At 49.1% G+C, this 16,128-nt stretch overlaps 1 protein-coding gene across 9 annotated transcripts in view; it reads right to left on the bottom strand.

The window, feature by feature from the left end:
- BTBD16 (BTB domain containing 16) overlaps window positions 1–16,128 on the bottom strand; it is a 56,527-nt gene that overhangs the window by 18,178 nt on the left and 22,221 nt on the right. For all 9 annotated transcript variants that reach the window (XM_059881858.1, XM_024985626.2, XM_024985627.2 and 6 more), the window contains 3 exon segments: window positions 11,801–11,870; window positions 10,727–10,857; window positions 2,375–2,494 (listed from right to left, as the gene is read on the bottom strand). In XM_059881858.1, coding sequence (XP_059737841.1) covers window positions 2,375–2,494; window positions 10,727–10,857; window positions 11,801–11,870 — 321 coding nt within the window.

Here is a 16,128-nt window from a genome sequence, read left to right as displayed (position 1 = left end):
CGAGACCCCAGCTCAGGCAGGCCCAGGAATCCTCACTTTCAGGGCCATAGGCCTCAGCTCCCTCACTTCCACTTGTTCCTCTCCCAGTAAAAAACAGTTGAAATGAATCACCTACATTCTAGCTCATTTCCTATCTCCCGGTTCTAGACGTTTCCAGTAGGAGACCTAACCTAGTGCCAAGTAGTGACTTTTCCTGGTGTGCATGACTCACTGGAAAAAGTGCCTCTTGGGCTATTAAAAGAGTTGGCGGGGTGTGGATTTAAGACATTCGAGTTCAAAGCAAATTATATAGAAGCTAAGCAAGGACATATCATTCTGGCAATGAATACTGCTTTCCCCCGATAAGACAGGAAAAAACGGGCTCTTTAGTTGACGTGGTGCACAGATGTTCTAGGAAAGGATTAACTACTTCGGAACAAGGCCAGTGAAATTTGGCATAAGCTGGTCAACGTGCTGATGAATGTGTGGACGGTGTGTTTGCTAAATGCACTTGTGCAAAAGGAAAGGCATCTCCTGATTTCCTTGAACACACCTTATCTTGCTTGGAAGCCCCCATCACTGCTGATGTGGGGAACAGAAGGTAAGCCTGCCCATGAAGCTAAGACAGTCCATCTAGGGTAGATCTTCCTGGCGCTGTCTTTGCCCATAGGACCACCACACTCAGCAACCAGCATGGATGATATGAGAGTATTTACAAGGTTTTAATAGAGGCTAAAAAGACACAGTGGGTGTCCCAGGTGGCTCAGTGGTAAAGAATCTGCCTGCCAAGGCAGGAGATGTGGGTTTGATCCCTGATATAGGAAGATCCCCTGGAGAAGGAATTGGAAGCCCACAGCAGTGTTCTTGCCTGGGAAATCCCATGGACAGAGGAGCCTGGTGGGCTACAGTCCACGGGGCACAAAGATTGGACATGCCTGAGAGCCTAAACAACAACAAAGAGGTGCAAAATAGGTTGCTGCTTTCACCTGCACCCCCAGCCTGTTCCCGGGCCCCAAACTGCCCAAGCTGACATTGCTAATGGGCCGAACAGACAGAAAACACAGGCAGAGGAGGACAGGGCAGGGGAAGGAGATGCGCTGCAAGGCAAGTTTAGAAGCAACTGGCTAATCACAGCACTGAACCGATCGGCAGCCTCAGAACTGTTCCAAACACCAAACCTGGGGGTTCACTACTGAACCAACTGCAGCATGCACAAGAGAGGAACCCTCTCATTCCAGGAATGGGAAGCAAAGCTTCTTGGCAGTTGGCAAGTCTGGGTTCAAGTCAGGCTCTAACCCCTTATCACTTGTATGATCTCTGACAAGATAGTCATCTCCACCTCAGTTTCCTCATCTGTGAAATGGGAATAATAAATCCAGCCCCAAGTATGACATAGATTAAATGAGATTACAAATAGAAAGTACTGGTCAGAATTGCTGCATTTAGTAAGCATAATTAAATGGTGCCCATCCTTATCCTGTAAGTTATTTTTAAAATTAACTGGAGTATAGTAAAATTATCGGAGTATAGCAAAATTATTAGAGTTGCTTTACAATGTTCTGTTAGTTTCTGCAGTACAGCAAAAGGAATCATTTATATGTCATTTTTCACTGAAATGTTGAGATATATAACTTTTAGAATTTATAAGCTTAGAGAGTCTAAGAGACTAGATTAATGCTATGAAGTCTTTTTAAGTTCAAATGCTTTTTCATCTGTCCAGAACATTCGGAATGCTGCTATCCAGTGAGACACAAACCAGAATGCTCTGGTCTGATTTAGGCATATTTTAAGTATGAAAAACTCAAGGCCAATACAGAATGGTAATTTCCCTGAGGGAAAAAAAGTACCTTTTGTATCATGCTTTTTACTGGACATAGAACACGTGACTGTCATAGACATGACATAGACTGTCACAGTCGTGGCACAGATGCACATGACTGTCTCATAACTCCTATTATACATGGAAAAGGCAATGGCACCTGACTCCAGTACTCTTGCCTGGAAAATCCCATGGACGGAGGAGCCTGGAAGGCTGCAGTCCATGGGGTCGCTAAGAGTCGGACACGACTGAGCAACTTCACTTTCACTTTTCACTTTCATGCACTGGAGAAGGAAATGGCAACCCACTCCAGTGTTCTTGCCTGGAGAATCCCAGGGACAGGGGAGACTGGTGGGCTGCCATCTATGGGGTCACATAGAGTCGGACACGACTGAAGCGACTTAGCAGCAGCAGTGGTGCAAAGTTATCCCATGATCTTAGATCCCATAAGAAAACCGCACTGTAAGCCCTCTGAATGATACTATGAAAAACAGTATCACTAACACTTCCTCCACGGTATTAGGAGCAAAGAAACAGTGTGTGCACAATTCGTCAATCAACACTATGTTACGTTACCTGCTAAAAAACATCAACACGGTTTGGTACATCGGAAACGTCTGAGTTTTGTTGTTCAGCTGCAAGTAGACCCACAAAAGGAGCGTTTTCAGAAGGTCAAACTCACTAAAAGTAAACAACCTGGCCAAAACAAAAGATTGAGAAGTCAATTGAGGAGTAGCAAAAACCATGCTGTGTGTATGAGAGTGAAAAGTTGAGAGTGAGTTCAGGAAGGAGGCGACGCCACCCTGAGTCTGTATGTGGACTCACAGAGAGATACCAAGTCTCAGGTCACTCAGCTGGTAACTGGCACGGCTGGGACTTGATCTTCAGCCAACCTGAGCCTTCACCCACCTGCTGTGCACTCTAAAATCATGACCATCTCATTGAATGAGCTCCTAGTAGGAGGCGGTGTTCTCAAGGTGGTTCCATATGTCCTTTTATTAAATTCCACCCAGTAACCCTGCAAAGTTGGGATATATTTCTTACTTTTATAGATGTGGCTTCCCCGGTGGCTCAGACGGGAAAGAAACTTCCTGCAATGCAGGAGACCCAGGTTCAATCCCTGGGTCAGGAAGATCTCCTGGAGAAAGGCATGACAACTCACTCCAGTATTCCTGCCTGGAGAATTCCATGGACAGAGGAGCCTGGTGGACCCCAGTCCATGGGGTCGCAAAGAATTGGACATGACTGAATAACACTTTCACTTTCATACTTTATAGATATGGATATTATTAAGACTGACCCTGTTTATTTAAAAATTTAATGTTTTGTTCAGCATATTAATTTTCACTGTAAAATATGGCACTAAGATATACTTTATCTCAATGGCTGAAGGTTTTTGGTGTCCCTTAAGTATTGCACCCAAGGTGAATGCTTCATTGGTCATATTCCAATTCTGGGCCCAACTGGGGAATAACTTGTCCAGAGTCACACAGTTCTGAGGTCAGACCTGGGCAGGGGTCAGTTCTGCCCCAAGTTGGCTGCGGAATCTCTTGCAGGCTGCTTTCCGGCCCTGCAGCTGCAACTCGCTCATCTGTAATGTAGCGATTACAGCCACTGCTAAGAGGGTACAGTAAGTTCCCTACACACACAAAGCTCTTTCTGAGAGCGAGCTCAGAAGTCCAATTTGTCCCTAAATCCAGCAAACTTTCGAGCCCTGGGTCAGGAAGATCCCCTGGAGAAGGGAATGGCAACCCACTCCAGTATTTTTGCCAAGAAAATTCCATGGGCAGAGGAGCCTAGCAGGCGGGCTACAGTCTATGGGGTCGGAAAGAGTCAGACACGACTGAGCGACTAACACTTTCACACTTTCCTACAAACTTAGCCTAGGTACCCAACTAACACAATTAGCTATTTACCACTTTTTTAATGCTTGTTTCCAGACATCCTAGACTTGAAGTAAAGATACTGTACCATACACAGTACAGTAAAGCACACAAAACCACAATTGCTTATAGAGGGTGCACACATGTGACAGTGTATGCCAGGCATGTGCACTATCTTATATGACTGGACATGAATGAATGCACGTACATCTTTGAAAGCTCGAAACTTGAAGCAGGAAGGAGACTGACTGTACTATGAAGGCTGTGTGGGGTGAGTTTGTATGATCTGTGTGAGTTTCCTGTCACTGCTGTAATAAACTGCCACAAACCAAGAGGCTTAAAACAACACAAATTTGTTGTTGTTTGGTCACTAATTCATTTCTGACTCTGCGACCTCATGGACTGCAGCATGCTAGCCTCCCCTGTCCTTCAGCATCTCCTGGAGTTTGTTCAGATTCATGTCCACTGAGTCAGTCATGCTATCTAGCCATCTCATCCTCTGCTGCCCCCTTCTCCTTTTGCCTTCAGTCTTTCGTTCCAGGATCCCTAAGTACAAAATGACCCTCACTGGGTTAAGATAAGGGTGTGGGCGTGGCCATGCTCCTTCCTGAGGTTCTATGTGAAAATCATTTCTTTGCCTTTTCCAGCTCCTAGAGGCCACTGGCATGCCTTGGCTTGTGGCCCCTTCCTTCATCTTCCAGCCAGCAGCACAGCATCTTCAAATCTCCCTCTGGTTCTGACTCTTCCTCCTCCCTCTCCCACACTGAAGAGTCCGGTGATTCCATTAGGGGCACCTGGGAAATCCAGGGTAACCTCCCCATCTCAAGGTCATTCTAGTGCCACTTTAGTCTCATCTGCAAACTTGATTCCCCTTTGCTGTGCAACCCAACGTTTTCACAAGTTCCAGGGGTTGGGATGTCGACATCTTCGGGGGACCATTATTGAGCTGACTGGGCTTCCCTGGTGCCTCTGGGCTTCCCTGGTGGCTCAGATGGTAGAGAATTTGTCTGCAAGGCAGAAGACTAGGGTTTGATCCCTGGGTCAGGAAAATCATCTGAAGAAGGGAATGGCAACCCACTCTAGTATCCTTGCCTGGAAAATCCCATGGACAGAGGAGCCTGGCCGGGCTACGGTCCACAGGGCTGCAAAGAGTCAGACACAACTGAGTGCCTAACACACACACACAGACACACTGAGCTGACCACACATACAGCCTGCCTAGCACAGTTCCTGGACACAGCAATGGGCTCAGAGGACAGCAGCTCCAACTCCTAGGTGGTGGGGCTCAATCCTGGCTCCAGAGCCCACACTGTGCCTGCAGCAGCGCAAGGCATCTCAATAAGAAACAAGGGGGACTCCCTGGCAGTCCAGCGGTTAAGACTGCGCTTCCAGTGCAGGGGGTGTGGGTTTGATCCCTGGTTGGGGAACTAAGATCCCATATGCCGCGCAGCACCAAAAAAAAAAAAAAAAAGAGAGAGAGAGAGAATAAATCAAGAAATAAGGGATGAGGAGAAGAGGATGTTGCTGTCCATTAAGTCAGCTCTGTAAAGGATGCTTCCCAAACAGGTCCTCTCACAGCCTCTGATGACTTAGTTCTCCAAGGAGTCATTGCACCATTTCTTAAACCCATTGATATTTTCTGTCTCTGACCGTGGAGATGTACCCTGGCTTCAAAATGTATCACAGCCTCTTCACCCACCACTTCAGCGGTCATGATGGGTGCAAGCCAAGCTCAATCGTGACTCCAAGGGCAGCAGGAATGTCGCCTTCCCACCTCCCCCACTATTTCTGGATGTGGTAGGACGGTCTCTTTCCTATTCTTTGTTCTTAGGCACCTACAGATGCACCAGTTTTGACTGTGGGCAGACAGGACTGAATTTGTCACTGTCTGGGCAATAATGGAGAGGCAGGAGGGGAGGGCTCATAGAACCTCCTGGAACGAGGTTCCCAAAAAAGAACTCTGCCAGGACTCCAACCACTGCTGGGCTGGGGGGCTACGAGTCTTCTGTTGCAGAACCCACGCTTGAGGTCCCCACGCCCAGAAGGTTCTTTGAGATCTTACTAAAGAGGGGTTTACGACACAAGGGGAGTAATGAAGAGCCCCACGGATAAGGACCCTGGTTACAATTTTATGATGAAAGATAATTGTCGAAATAAAGGCCTCGGTTTTTAGTCCAAGTATCAGCTGCTGTTTAGTCACCGAGTTGTACCCAACTCTTTAGCGACCCCATGGACTGTAACCCAGCAGGTTCTGCTGTCCATGGGATTTCCCAGGCAAGAATACTGAGGTGGGTTGCCGTTTCCTCCTCCAGGGGATCTTCCTGACCCAGGGATCAGACCTGTGTCTCCTGCACAGGCAGGCAGAGTCTTTACCACTGAGCCACCCGGGAAACCCAAGCATCAGCTGGGTTTGCACTAGGATGAAATCCAAGCATCACCCTAAAATATTAGTTCCTACAGGAAATCATCACACTGAGGACATTCAAACATTTTTTCATTTACCTAAGAGTTCTGATGATCTGAATCGAGATGGAACTCACAGAGATCCTAAACTTCCCTCTAGCACAGGCAAACATCTGGACTGCTCTACATGTGTTTTCAGGGGCTCTCAAGCGGCCACTGAGATGTAATGAGTGTAAGAATGCCTTTAATAAGACACTGTCCTCTATTTTTTGTGTGTGAGAAAACTATATATAAACAATAAATGTCTCCTTTTGAATACAAGCCCTAGAGAAAGCCATGTCCAAGTGAACAAGAAAATATGAATGAGGTTACCCATTGCAGCACTGACTGTCCTAGCAAGACAGGAAGCCAAACCAAACACAAGACATTAGAAAGGGAATGAAAAAAATTGCTGTCTGTTCACCCACTGGAGCCCTGTACAACAACTAAAATTAAAAACGCTGATTAAGTACATAAATATCAACATGGAGAGAACAAGTCACATGATGTTCGTGAATAGTAGCAGAATGTCACAATCTGAGAAATGTAAACCTTTGCAAAACCATACTGTGCATAATTTTCGCATGTACATATATGTAGCAAGCATGTAATCTCATGGGTTAGAGGCACACAAATTCACAACAGTGGCTTGGTTGACTTTAAGGAGGGGAGGAAGACAAGAGGAAAGATGAAGAATAAGGCTGCGAGGTGGAGGGAGGGCTGGGGAAGGTGACTTCTGCTTTGTTGGATGTTTTATTTCTTAATTTATGACAAAATTTTACCATGTGTTCATTTGAGGAGATGGATAATCCAACTGTATTTTGTATTATCTGCCTACCTTTGTAACTTTTTTTTATAACAAAAAAGATGACCATCCATATGTCTGGCCATCAATAAGGAATAAGAAGGTTTGGAGCAGAGCACATCAGTGGACTGATAATAACCATGGGTGTTGAGGCCACTCAGACCTGGCTTCAAATTTCAACTCTCATTTTGCATGAGGGGAGCAATCCCTTCCTGTGATCTCCATTCTGCAGGGGAAACTACAAGGAACACCCTCCAAAGGGGCTGCTGTAAGAATGAGACCTGATTGCCCACTCAGAGTATTCCATACACCCCAGTGCTTCATAACTGGTAGGTGGTGGTGTTATCAGCCAGAGAAGCATTGTTGTTCAGTCGCTCAGTTGTGTCCAACTTCTTGCCACCCCATGAACTGCAGCACACCAGGCTGCCCTGTCCTTCACTATCTCCCGGAGCTTGCTCAAACTCATGTCCATTGAGTCGATGATGCCATCCAACCATCTCATCCTCTGTCCTCCCCTTCTCCTCCTGCCCTCAGCCTTTCCCAGCATCGGGGTCTTTTCTTATGAGTCAGGTTTTTGAATCAGGTGGCCAAAATATTGGAGCTTCAGCTTCAGCATCAGTCCTTCCAAATAGCTTTGGGAAATACTACATTTGAGAGGGAAGCCCATTGGTGCTGCAGATGCCGTAGAGGACGTGGCAGCTGTTCTCAGGGAATTCCTGAGCCCTCCGGACTCCTTGTATCATAGACAGGAAGTCAGGGAGGAAGACACGTTCCCCCTGGTTGCAGGGCAGCCTTCCGTGCAGCTAGAACTAGATAGATAACCGTCTGAATTCTCCACCCTCCTAAGTCGACACGGAGATTGGCTTCCAGAAAAACAGACCTTGGAATGAAGCTTCCGTAATATTAGAGTGAGTGAAACAGGGTCACTGAGTGATGACCTCTATGAAGAAAATTAACTGAAAACCAGAGGCCCAGGGGGTCAGGAAAACTGTATTTTACCGAAGGCCATTTACAAGATGGAAAGAAAACCCAAAGGAAGATGAGGTCAAAGGGACTTTGGGGAAGGTGAATAGCCTTGAAGTTGAAACATCTGCTGAGATGGACATTGTTTCCAACCCAAACACCATGACCACAAGCCGGGGATGGGTCACAGTCTGCGCTAAGTGGGGCCAAGAGACTCTCCATCCCTGACCCCGGGCTGGCCTTTCCACAGCTGCTCTGGGCCATGTGACTTCCCAGGACAGTCCAGATCTCACTGAGCTCTGGCTGTTGGGAAGCCTGGCTTCTGCTACACACAAGGAGGCTGTGCAGCCATGAGGCTGGGAGCCTGGACCTTGGAGCCTGGAGCCCCGAGCTCAGGCCCTGCCTTTTATTACGCCTCCTATCTTAGGGACAATGATCATACCTACCGCATAGGGTTGTGGGGGTTAAAAGGGCCAGTGCACACAGCACAGCACACACCCAGAAGCGCTCGGTAAAAGTTAACTCGTCCAAAGGCCTCTTCTGGACAAGCCCACCAGACACTCAGATGAGAAGCCCGAGCCAGGTAAATTTCTAACCATGTCCCCAGGCACTGGGTGTTAGCCTGGGCCCCTCTTTCTGACCCTCTGTTCCCCACCTCCCTCCTCCAGCTTTAAGGCAGGACATCAGCTTTAAAGATGACCAGCTTTAAGGACAGCAACCAGGTGGGGAGAGTTCACCTGGGAAGGTAAGAAGTGAGCACGAGGTCTGGTAGCTGAGAGTGTGATCCTTCCAGGGCACACTAGCTAATGATACGCCCGAGGTCATGCAGGCTCCCCTCGCTTCCACCTCTGCCCGGAGAGCCTGGCACCATCGGTGCTGACAGCCATCTCCTGGGGAGGGGCCAGAGGAACAGGACCCAGTTTCCACATCAGTCATGTCTCCCCAAACCTGAGTCTAGACACTTGACACGTAATGTTCTTGACCTCTTTTCCTGCCCAGCCAGCGTTTTCTAGGGCCTGTGCCATTGCTACCATGCTGGCTGTGGTCAGACATTTTTTTCCCCTTTCTTGGTTAAATGCTACCAAGTGGGGGAGGGACAGCTCAGACTTTCCAAGGGAGGGACAGTGTTACGAAAAGTCTAAGGGCTGCCCTGTTTATCTTTTCTTCAAGGGTTGCACAACCTTTGCTCCATGGAGGGTGGAGAGCACACGCTTCTGGACAGGCCATGGACAGCAGGGGAAAATGGTGGGAGCCCACCCAGGGCCTGGGGATGCCATTAGGACCCGAGTTCCCAAGATTGTTATTTAATATGTGGTCCTAATCAGATCCTGTACTGGAGGAAAAAGGATGCTGTGAAGGTTAGTGTTGAGTAAAAGACCTTAAGGTATTACATCAGTGTCAAATCTCCTCAAGTTGTTAACTGCTTTGTGATTATATTAGAAAAATTCTCTTTATTATGAAACGTTGAAGTATTCAAGGTTAAGGGAACATGATGTATGCAACTTGTCCTCAAAGGATTAAAAAATGTGTGCTAATAGGCACACACAGATGCAAATAATAAAGCAAACAGGTCAGAGACTGAACCAAACAGGGTAAAGGGTACTGAGAGAGCCTTTGCACTATTCTTGTTATCTAATTTGTTTGAAACTATTTTCAAGTAAAATATACTTTTAAACACTAATAAAAACTAAAGTGCCTTTGGCTTAGGAACTTCACTTCTAGGAATTCAATGTGGGAAAATAATCTGAGATGAAAATAAATATATATCGAAGAATGTCACCAAGGTGCTATTTATATCAGTGAAACATTGGAAATAACCTAATAGGCCAAGCATTGGCTGGCATCTAAGGCAAGCCTTGTGGTGGTCACGTGGATAAGACAGGAGCCGAACTGGCAGAGCTAAAGACCTTTGGGTTAGCGATTTGATTGGAAGCGGGGTTAAGAGCAGGCACAAGCCTGGGTTAGCCGGCCCTGCGCTGATCCGGGTGGGAGATGCGGAGGTTTGGCCTCTGGCTGGTGCCCACGTGGAGGCCCACAGAGATGGGGTGCTCTTGGGGGGAGGATGAAGTGGTGTCCAGAAGGACTCCCAAGGGCATGACAGTTGGTTGAGGAACACTGGGTAAGGGGTGCCATAAAGGACAAGGGCACCAAGCATCAGGGCTTAGCCTTAACTGTCAGAGAGGTCATACAGGCAGTGGAATGCCTGGGTCTAGAGCCGTTGAGGGGAGGGGCCAGGGCTGGAGACAGAAACTGATTTAGGCCTGAGAGCTTTTTTTCTTTTCCCCTTTTCCCAAGTTTCCAAATTTTCCATGATGCATGTGTCTTAATACTGACAGAACTTTAAAAATTATTTATGCAATCGCTTAATTCATTACCATGTGAGTGAGACAGACAGAATCTGCCTGCAATGCAGGAGACCCAGGTTCCATCCCTGGGTGGGGAAGATCCCCTGGAGAAGGGAATGGCTACTCACTCCAGTATTCATGCTTGGAAAACCCCACGGACAGATGAGCCTGGCGGTCAATAGGGTCGCAAAGAGCTGGACACGACTGAGCGACTAACACTTTCACAGTGAAACAGCGGGCACCCAAAGGATCCTTACTCTGCTGAACAGCATCCTTCCCCCTGCCCGAGCACAGGACCCACGTTTTGGCCCCTCCAGAGGCCGGGCTGTCCAGGAGGCCGGGACGTTTGGGATGGAGGAGGCACTGCACACTGCGCATGTCCAGCAGCGGTGTGAGTTCGGCACTCCCCGCCCCATCCGTCTACCCTACCCATCCCCCCTCCCATCCCCACCTCCTACCCAGAGACTCCTTCCTGAGAGCCAGCTCTGACCTGGGGGACTTCAGCACTTTGTGGAGCAGCTCCTTTGGGATTTTCCGGAGGTGGATCTGTGTCCCCACCAGAGGGACCAAGTTCATCTCCATCCATTTCTCACAGGCGGTGGTGAGGGGCTCTTCCTTGTACTGAGAAGATAGGAAACGCCCATTGAAAAAGGAGTCTCTGGTACTTACCCTGGTGGTCCAATGGTTGCGAGTCTGCATTTCCACTGCAGAGGTGTGGGTTCGATTCGTGGCCGGGGAACTAAGATTCTACCCGCCGAGGGTGCAGGCAAAAAAAAAAAAATTAAGGTAGAAAGGAATCGCTGATATCTCAGCGCCCTCTGCTGGAATATGATGATCCAACAAGCGTGCTCTTAGAAGGGCCGTGCTGCAGCCCTGCTCAAACCTCTTCAAAACACATGCACTGATAACATTTTCTGAGTGTTTGCGATGCTCAAGGCGCTGCACTAGGTTGATTCAAATCCATCCTGCTACCCTATGAGGTTGGTTCATCATTATTCCTATTTCACCAATGGAAAATCTGAGGCTCCAACATTCCTGCTCTTGCCTGAGGTCATACAACTAGTTAAGTGGTCTGACCTAGTTAAGTGGGCTTGCATGCTGAAATGCAACTAGTTACATGGGCTTGTATGCCGAAATCTCTGGACTGACGTCTGTGACTGATCACGGAAGCTCCACCGGCCTTGGGTCTCACTTTTCTCCTCTGATAATGAGAGTTAGAATACAGCATTTATTGCCAACCCTGACGTACTGACTGGGCCCAAATGGGATGCATTTCCCTCAGTCCCACCAAGAATGTCCTGGAACGTTGTCTGCTGTTTTGATGAGAAAGGCTGTCCCTTTTCCCGCCCTCTTTCCCAATTAAAGCTTTTCTATTTGGGGGTGGGGGGTGTTAAAATATTCTTTTAAAGATAAAATGATTTTTTTTAATTGTTCACTTGGCAAAATAAAAGGTGGGCACAGTTAGGTTGGTGCCATCAGACAGATTTCTTGGCGCTGAAATCCCAGAGTCTGGGTGCTCTTGAGGGTCCCCAAGATGCTGTGTGCCCGCCCAGGTTGTTCTCACCTTGCAGCCAGCCAGGTAGAAGTTTTTGATGGTGCTCGGCGTGAGTCCGCTCATCATGACGGTCACACACCTGCAGAGACAGAACACTGTTCCTGGAAGCCCCGGGCTGCGTTCAGGGAAGTGAGAAGCCCCAGAGGTTTTACTCAACCCCATGCCGGCAACAGGGTCCTTTCATGCAAGGGAAAGCGCCGTATTTTAAGATAGTGGACATAGGGTTGGAGGACAAGACCAGCAAGGCTTGTTGCAAAGAGCTCTGGGCTAAGGGAGGTGAGCTCTGAGATCAAATCTTTCCAAAGAAAACAGAGTAGCTTTGGCACCAAGGAGAAGTATTACTATTTAGAGATTAAGCCCCTAAAAGAGCCTTGCTGTTGTTGTTTGGTCGCTAAGTCGTGTCTGACTCTGCATCCCCATAGACTGTAGCCCACCAGCTCCTCTGACCATGGGATTTCCCAGGTAAGAATACTGGAGTGGGTTGCCATTTCCTTCTCCAGGGGATCTTCCCAACCAAGGGATCAAACCCTCGGCTCCTGCGTTGACAGATTTTTTACCACTGAGCCAAAGGGAAGTTGAAAAGCGCCTTGCTAGGTTTTAATTTTAGCCAGGATGACATTTGGTTGCCTTCCTGCTGAAGGCAAGTTTTTCCTGTACAGACCATTTGAGAGCTTCTTAGAGGGGCCTCCAGTCCTATTTCCTCTCTGTATGAGAGTAGACTGAAAAAGCAACTTTCTGATGAAAATCTCCATCCTTTTCACACCTAGGCCTTATTTACTTGTTGTTCAGTCAGTCGCTCAGTCATGTCTGACTCCTTTCAACCTTATGGACTGCAGCACGCCAGGCTTCCCTGTCCTTCAGTATCTCCCTGGAGTTTGCTCAAACTCATGTCCCTTGAGTCGACAATGCTATACAACCATCTCATCCTCTGTGGTCCCCTTCTCCTCCTACCTCAATCACTCCCAGCATCGGGGTCTTTTCCAATGAGTCGACTCTTTGCATCAGGTGGCCAAAGTACTGGAGCTTGGTTCATTTATTTATCAAGGATCTGTTTACTGAGCACTTACTGTGCGCCAGGCACCCTTCGAGGCACTTGGGTTACCAAGAACAAAGCCAGTGGGCCCAGCACACATTAACATACAGACAGGTGACCACATTATGACAGCTGTATCCCAAAGCCGATAACACAGAGAGGCTCTGGTCACTCTCCTCCCAAGCCTCAGGCTCTCTTCTGCTGGCAAAACCAGGTAGAACCTGCTCCTATGGCCTTCGAGGTCTGCATGACCTGCAGTCAGCCTAACTGCCCCACCCACCTTTCCCATCATCTTTCCACATCCCTCCCTGACTCTAGCCACATTGATTCTCAGTGACCAAGCAGTTCCAATTTCTATGCTCTCATCGGCAGGAAGCCCCCTCTCTCACACCCTTGACAGCTGGACTCCTCCCAGGCTCAGTTCAAGTACCACCTCCTCTTGGAAGTCTCCGTGGTTGCTACTCCCCACGTGTTCCCTTTGCTTTGATTGCCATGCCCTTGTTCAGCCTGGGGCTTCTGCCTCCTTGAAGCCAGAGACTGCCAGGCAGCAGCCCTCCCAGCATATATGCATCCCAAGAGTCTCGTCTGCGGCAGCCTCTGTGGCAGGTTCTGGAAATACCTGCCATGTACAAGGCTCCTCCGCTCCTGGGGCTCCTGGGCTCGCCGTGAGCCAAGCTCACAGATGAGCGAGGGGAAACCAGCTGTGAGAGGGGCCATGCGGAAGGTTCAGGCCCCACCCCTCACCACGGGCGGTGTTCTTCAGGTGCTGGCTTTGCCAGGGGAGATGCGTGGGCGGAATTAGCTGGGTTTGAAGCTGGGACGCAGAAAACAGTGCTCCTCACACCTTCCCCCATGGTCCCCCTCCTCACCGTGAGCCTCCCTAGCTGGGCGGGCCTGGAATGGTCAGATTTCCCAGACCGGAGGACAGAGAGCAAGTTCTGGGGCCACCCAGGCCAGCTGCCTGCGAACTCAGAGAGGCCGGGGATCTCCACTTCCGGAAGGTCTAGCGGCATCAGGCAGTAACTCACAGATGGAGTTCAACTTTGCACGGATGCAAGGAAATGTCCTTCCAGCCCTGTGGGCCTGGAGGGACCCAAGTGACTCTTCAGGAGGGTGTGTGTGTGTGTGTGTGCAGGCAACAACCAGTAACTATGATCCCAGTTGTGTCAAAGCAGTCACTGATGCAAATGATGTGTGCGTCTAAGGAGCAGCGCCCTGTATAATCCACACACACACACACACACACACACACACTTCATCCCCTGAAGATGGGTGGCCTCGAGGGTGGGTGATTCAGACAGTGGCCATCCAGCGGTTTTGCGCTGGCGGGGATCTCAGCCAAGATGACCTCTGAGAGCCCATCCAGCGCACCTGGGGTGGCAATGCTATCAGAGTGACCTGGGGGACTTCTGCTCACCCACATACACAGTCGTGTGCATGCACACTGAGGCTTGCACTGCCACATCCCTGCCAGCTGCACCATCAGCCTCTCGAAGGCAGGCAACACCCACCCCAGCTGGGTGTCAGGCCCGCCTGGCTCTGAGCTAGGATTCCAGCCCCACCACAGTCATCTGCAGCACCTCGGGGAGGGCCCGTGAGCCCTAGGCGGGCCCAGATTTGCCCATCAGCGGAATGATAGTCTTGGCTCAGTATCCGGAGCCCTCCCTGCTCAGGCATTCAAGATAAGGCATGTGGAGGAGGAAAGAAAGGATGACCTGCCATTCCTGACTCTGCCCCAGATAAGCCAGAGTGAGGGCTCCAGAAGGACCATGGGGCTTCAAATCTGGCCCCCGGTACGGCAGCCAAGCCTCACAGACAGGAGGTGGCTGGAGGGAAGCTGGCCTTCCAGATTTGGGGTCAGAGATATCTCCCTGCATGGCACCAGTCACTGAGAAACACCTGTGTACAGAAGCTGTGATTTCATAGTGATGATACGTCACAAGGCTACGTTCAGCTAAAGTCACGTGACACACAATGGCCGGGGAGCGGGGATTCTCAGGAAAACCTGGACCAGGGTCAAGGTCAGACGCCTTGGTTCACCTTGAGACTCCACGACCTGTCCCTGCCTATGACAGCTAACCTCCCATCCCCCAGCCATCCACCAGTCTGGCCAGGCTGACATGCTGGAATCCCTTGTCTGTGTGTCCTCTGCGGCCACAACCAGACCTCTGACCGCCTGCACCCCTGGGTTCAAGCGGCATCTGCATCACCAACGAAGCTTCAAGATGCTCCAGACTGAGGATCTGGCCAGAGTTATTTCAGGTGACCCCAGAAATGAGGCATTGACTCAAAAAAAAAAAATCTGTGGGGTTGAATCTGGCGAGGTGAATTCTATTAAAAATGAGTTAGGTCCTTGGAAGAGATACTGCCCCTGCCTTTTACAGAGCTGCGGATGTCCTCTGTAGGCTAGGATGGGAAGTCCATTCATTCATTCCCTCATATGAAGAAACGGAAGCTTAGGGTGGTGAAACAAACCAGGCAGAGCACCCCTGCCCTAAATCTCTTGTCTACTGAATTGCATCAGGAAGTAAGAAATCAAAGGGCGACAAGAAACCACCCCTGTGTTCAGGATGTGAGAGTAGTAAGCACACATCTGTGGAAAATACCCAGAGAAGGGACAGAATATTCGAGAAAAATTAATCAATGCTTTTCCATTTGGTTCACTTACCTTTCATAAGCATTGATGGAGTGTAGGATTATTAGATGATACCAAAAAAAAAAAAGTGTGAAGAGCCAACTCGTTGGAAAAGACCCTGATGCTGGGAAAGATTGAGGACAAAAGCAGGAAAAGGCAGCAGAGGATGAGATGGCTTCACTGACTCAATGGACATGGGTTTGAGCAAACCCCAGGAGATAGTGAAGGACAGGGTAGCCTGGCGTGCTGCAGTCCATGGGGTCACAAAGAGTCTGACCCAACTGAGTGTTTGAACAACAACAAAAAAAAGGTGGGGGAGGGAGTTCTAAGAAATGCTCCTCCAAACTGCAGGTACCAATTTTACTTGAAATTAATTTTATATAACACAGAATTTTCCATTTGAGAATCCCCCACCTTTCACACCATCCCACTTCACTCCTTCCCAATGTCTCGAAGACAGGTGGACAGGAGCTTCAGAGGGCAGGGACCCTACCCATCAGGCGCCCACTGCCTCTCTGGTGTCCTGGAAAAGCCCATGAAGTCATTCTTAAAGGAACACACGCATGAAGGTGTGGTTCAATCAATGGCTGAGCCAAATCCATCTGGCCCAGGGCCACTGAGGCGAGGGGGAGTGGGAAGGGTCAGGACCACCGATGAGAGAGTGACGTC

Source organism: Bos taurus, chromosome 26 (genome assembly GCF_002263795.3).
Source record: "Bos taurus isolate L1 Dominette 01449 registration number 42190680 breed Hereford chromosome 26, ARS-UCD2.0, whole genome shotgun sequence".
Classification (NCBI taxonomy): Eukaryota; Metazoa; Chordata; class Mammalia; order Artiodactyla; family Bovidae; genus Bos; species Bos taurus.
The sequence above is the reverse complement of the archived record's forward strand: the minus strand, read 5'-3'. Positions and strand labels throughout refer to the sequence as shown.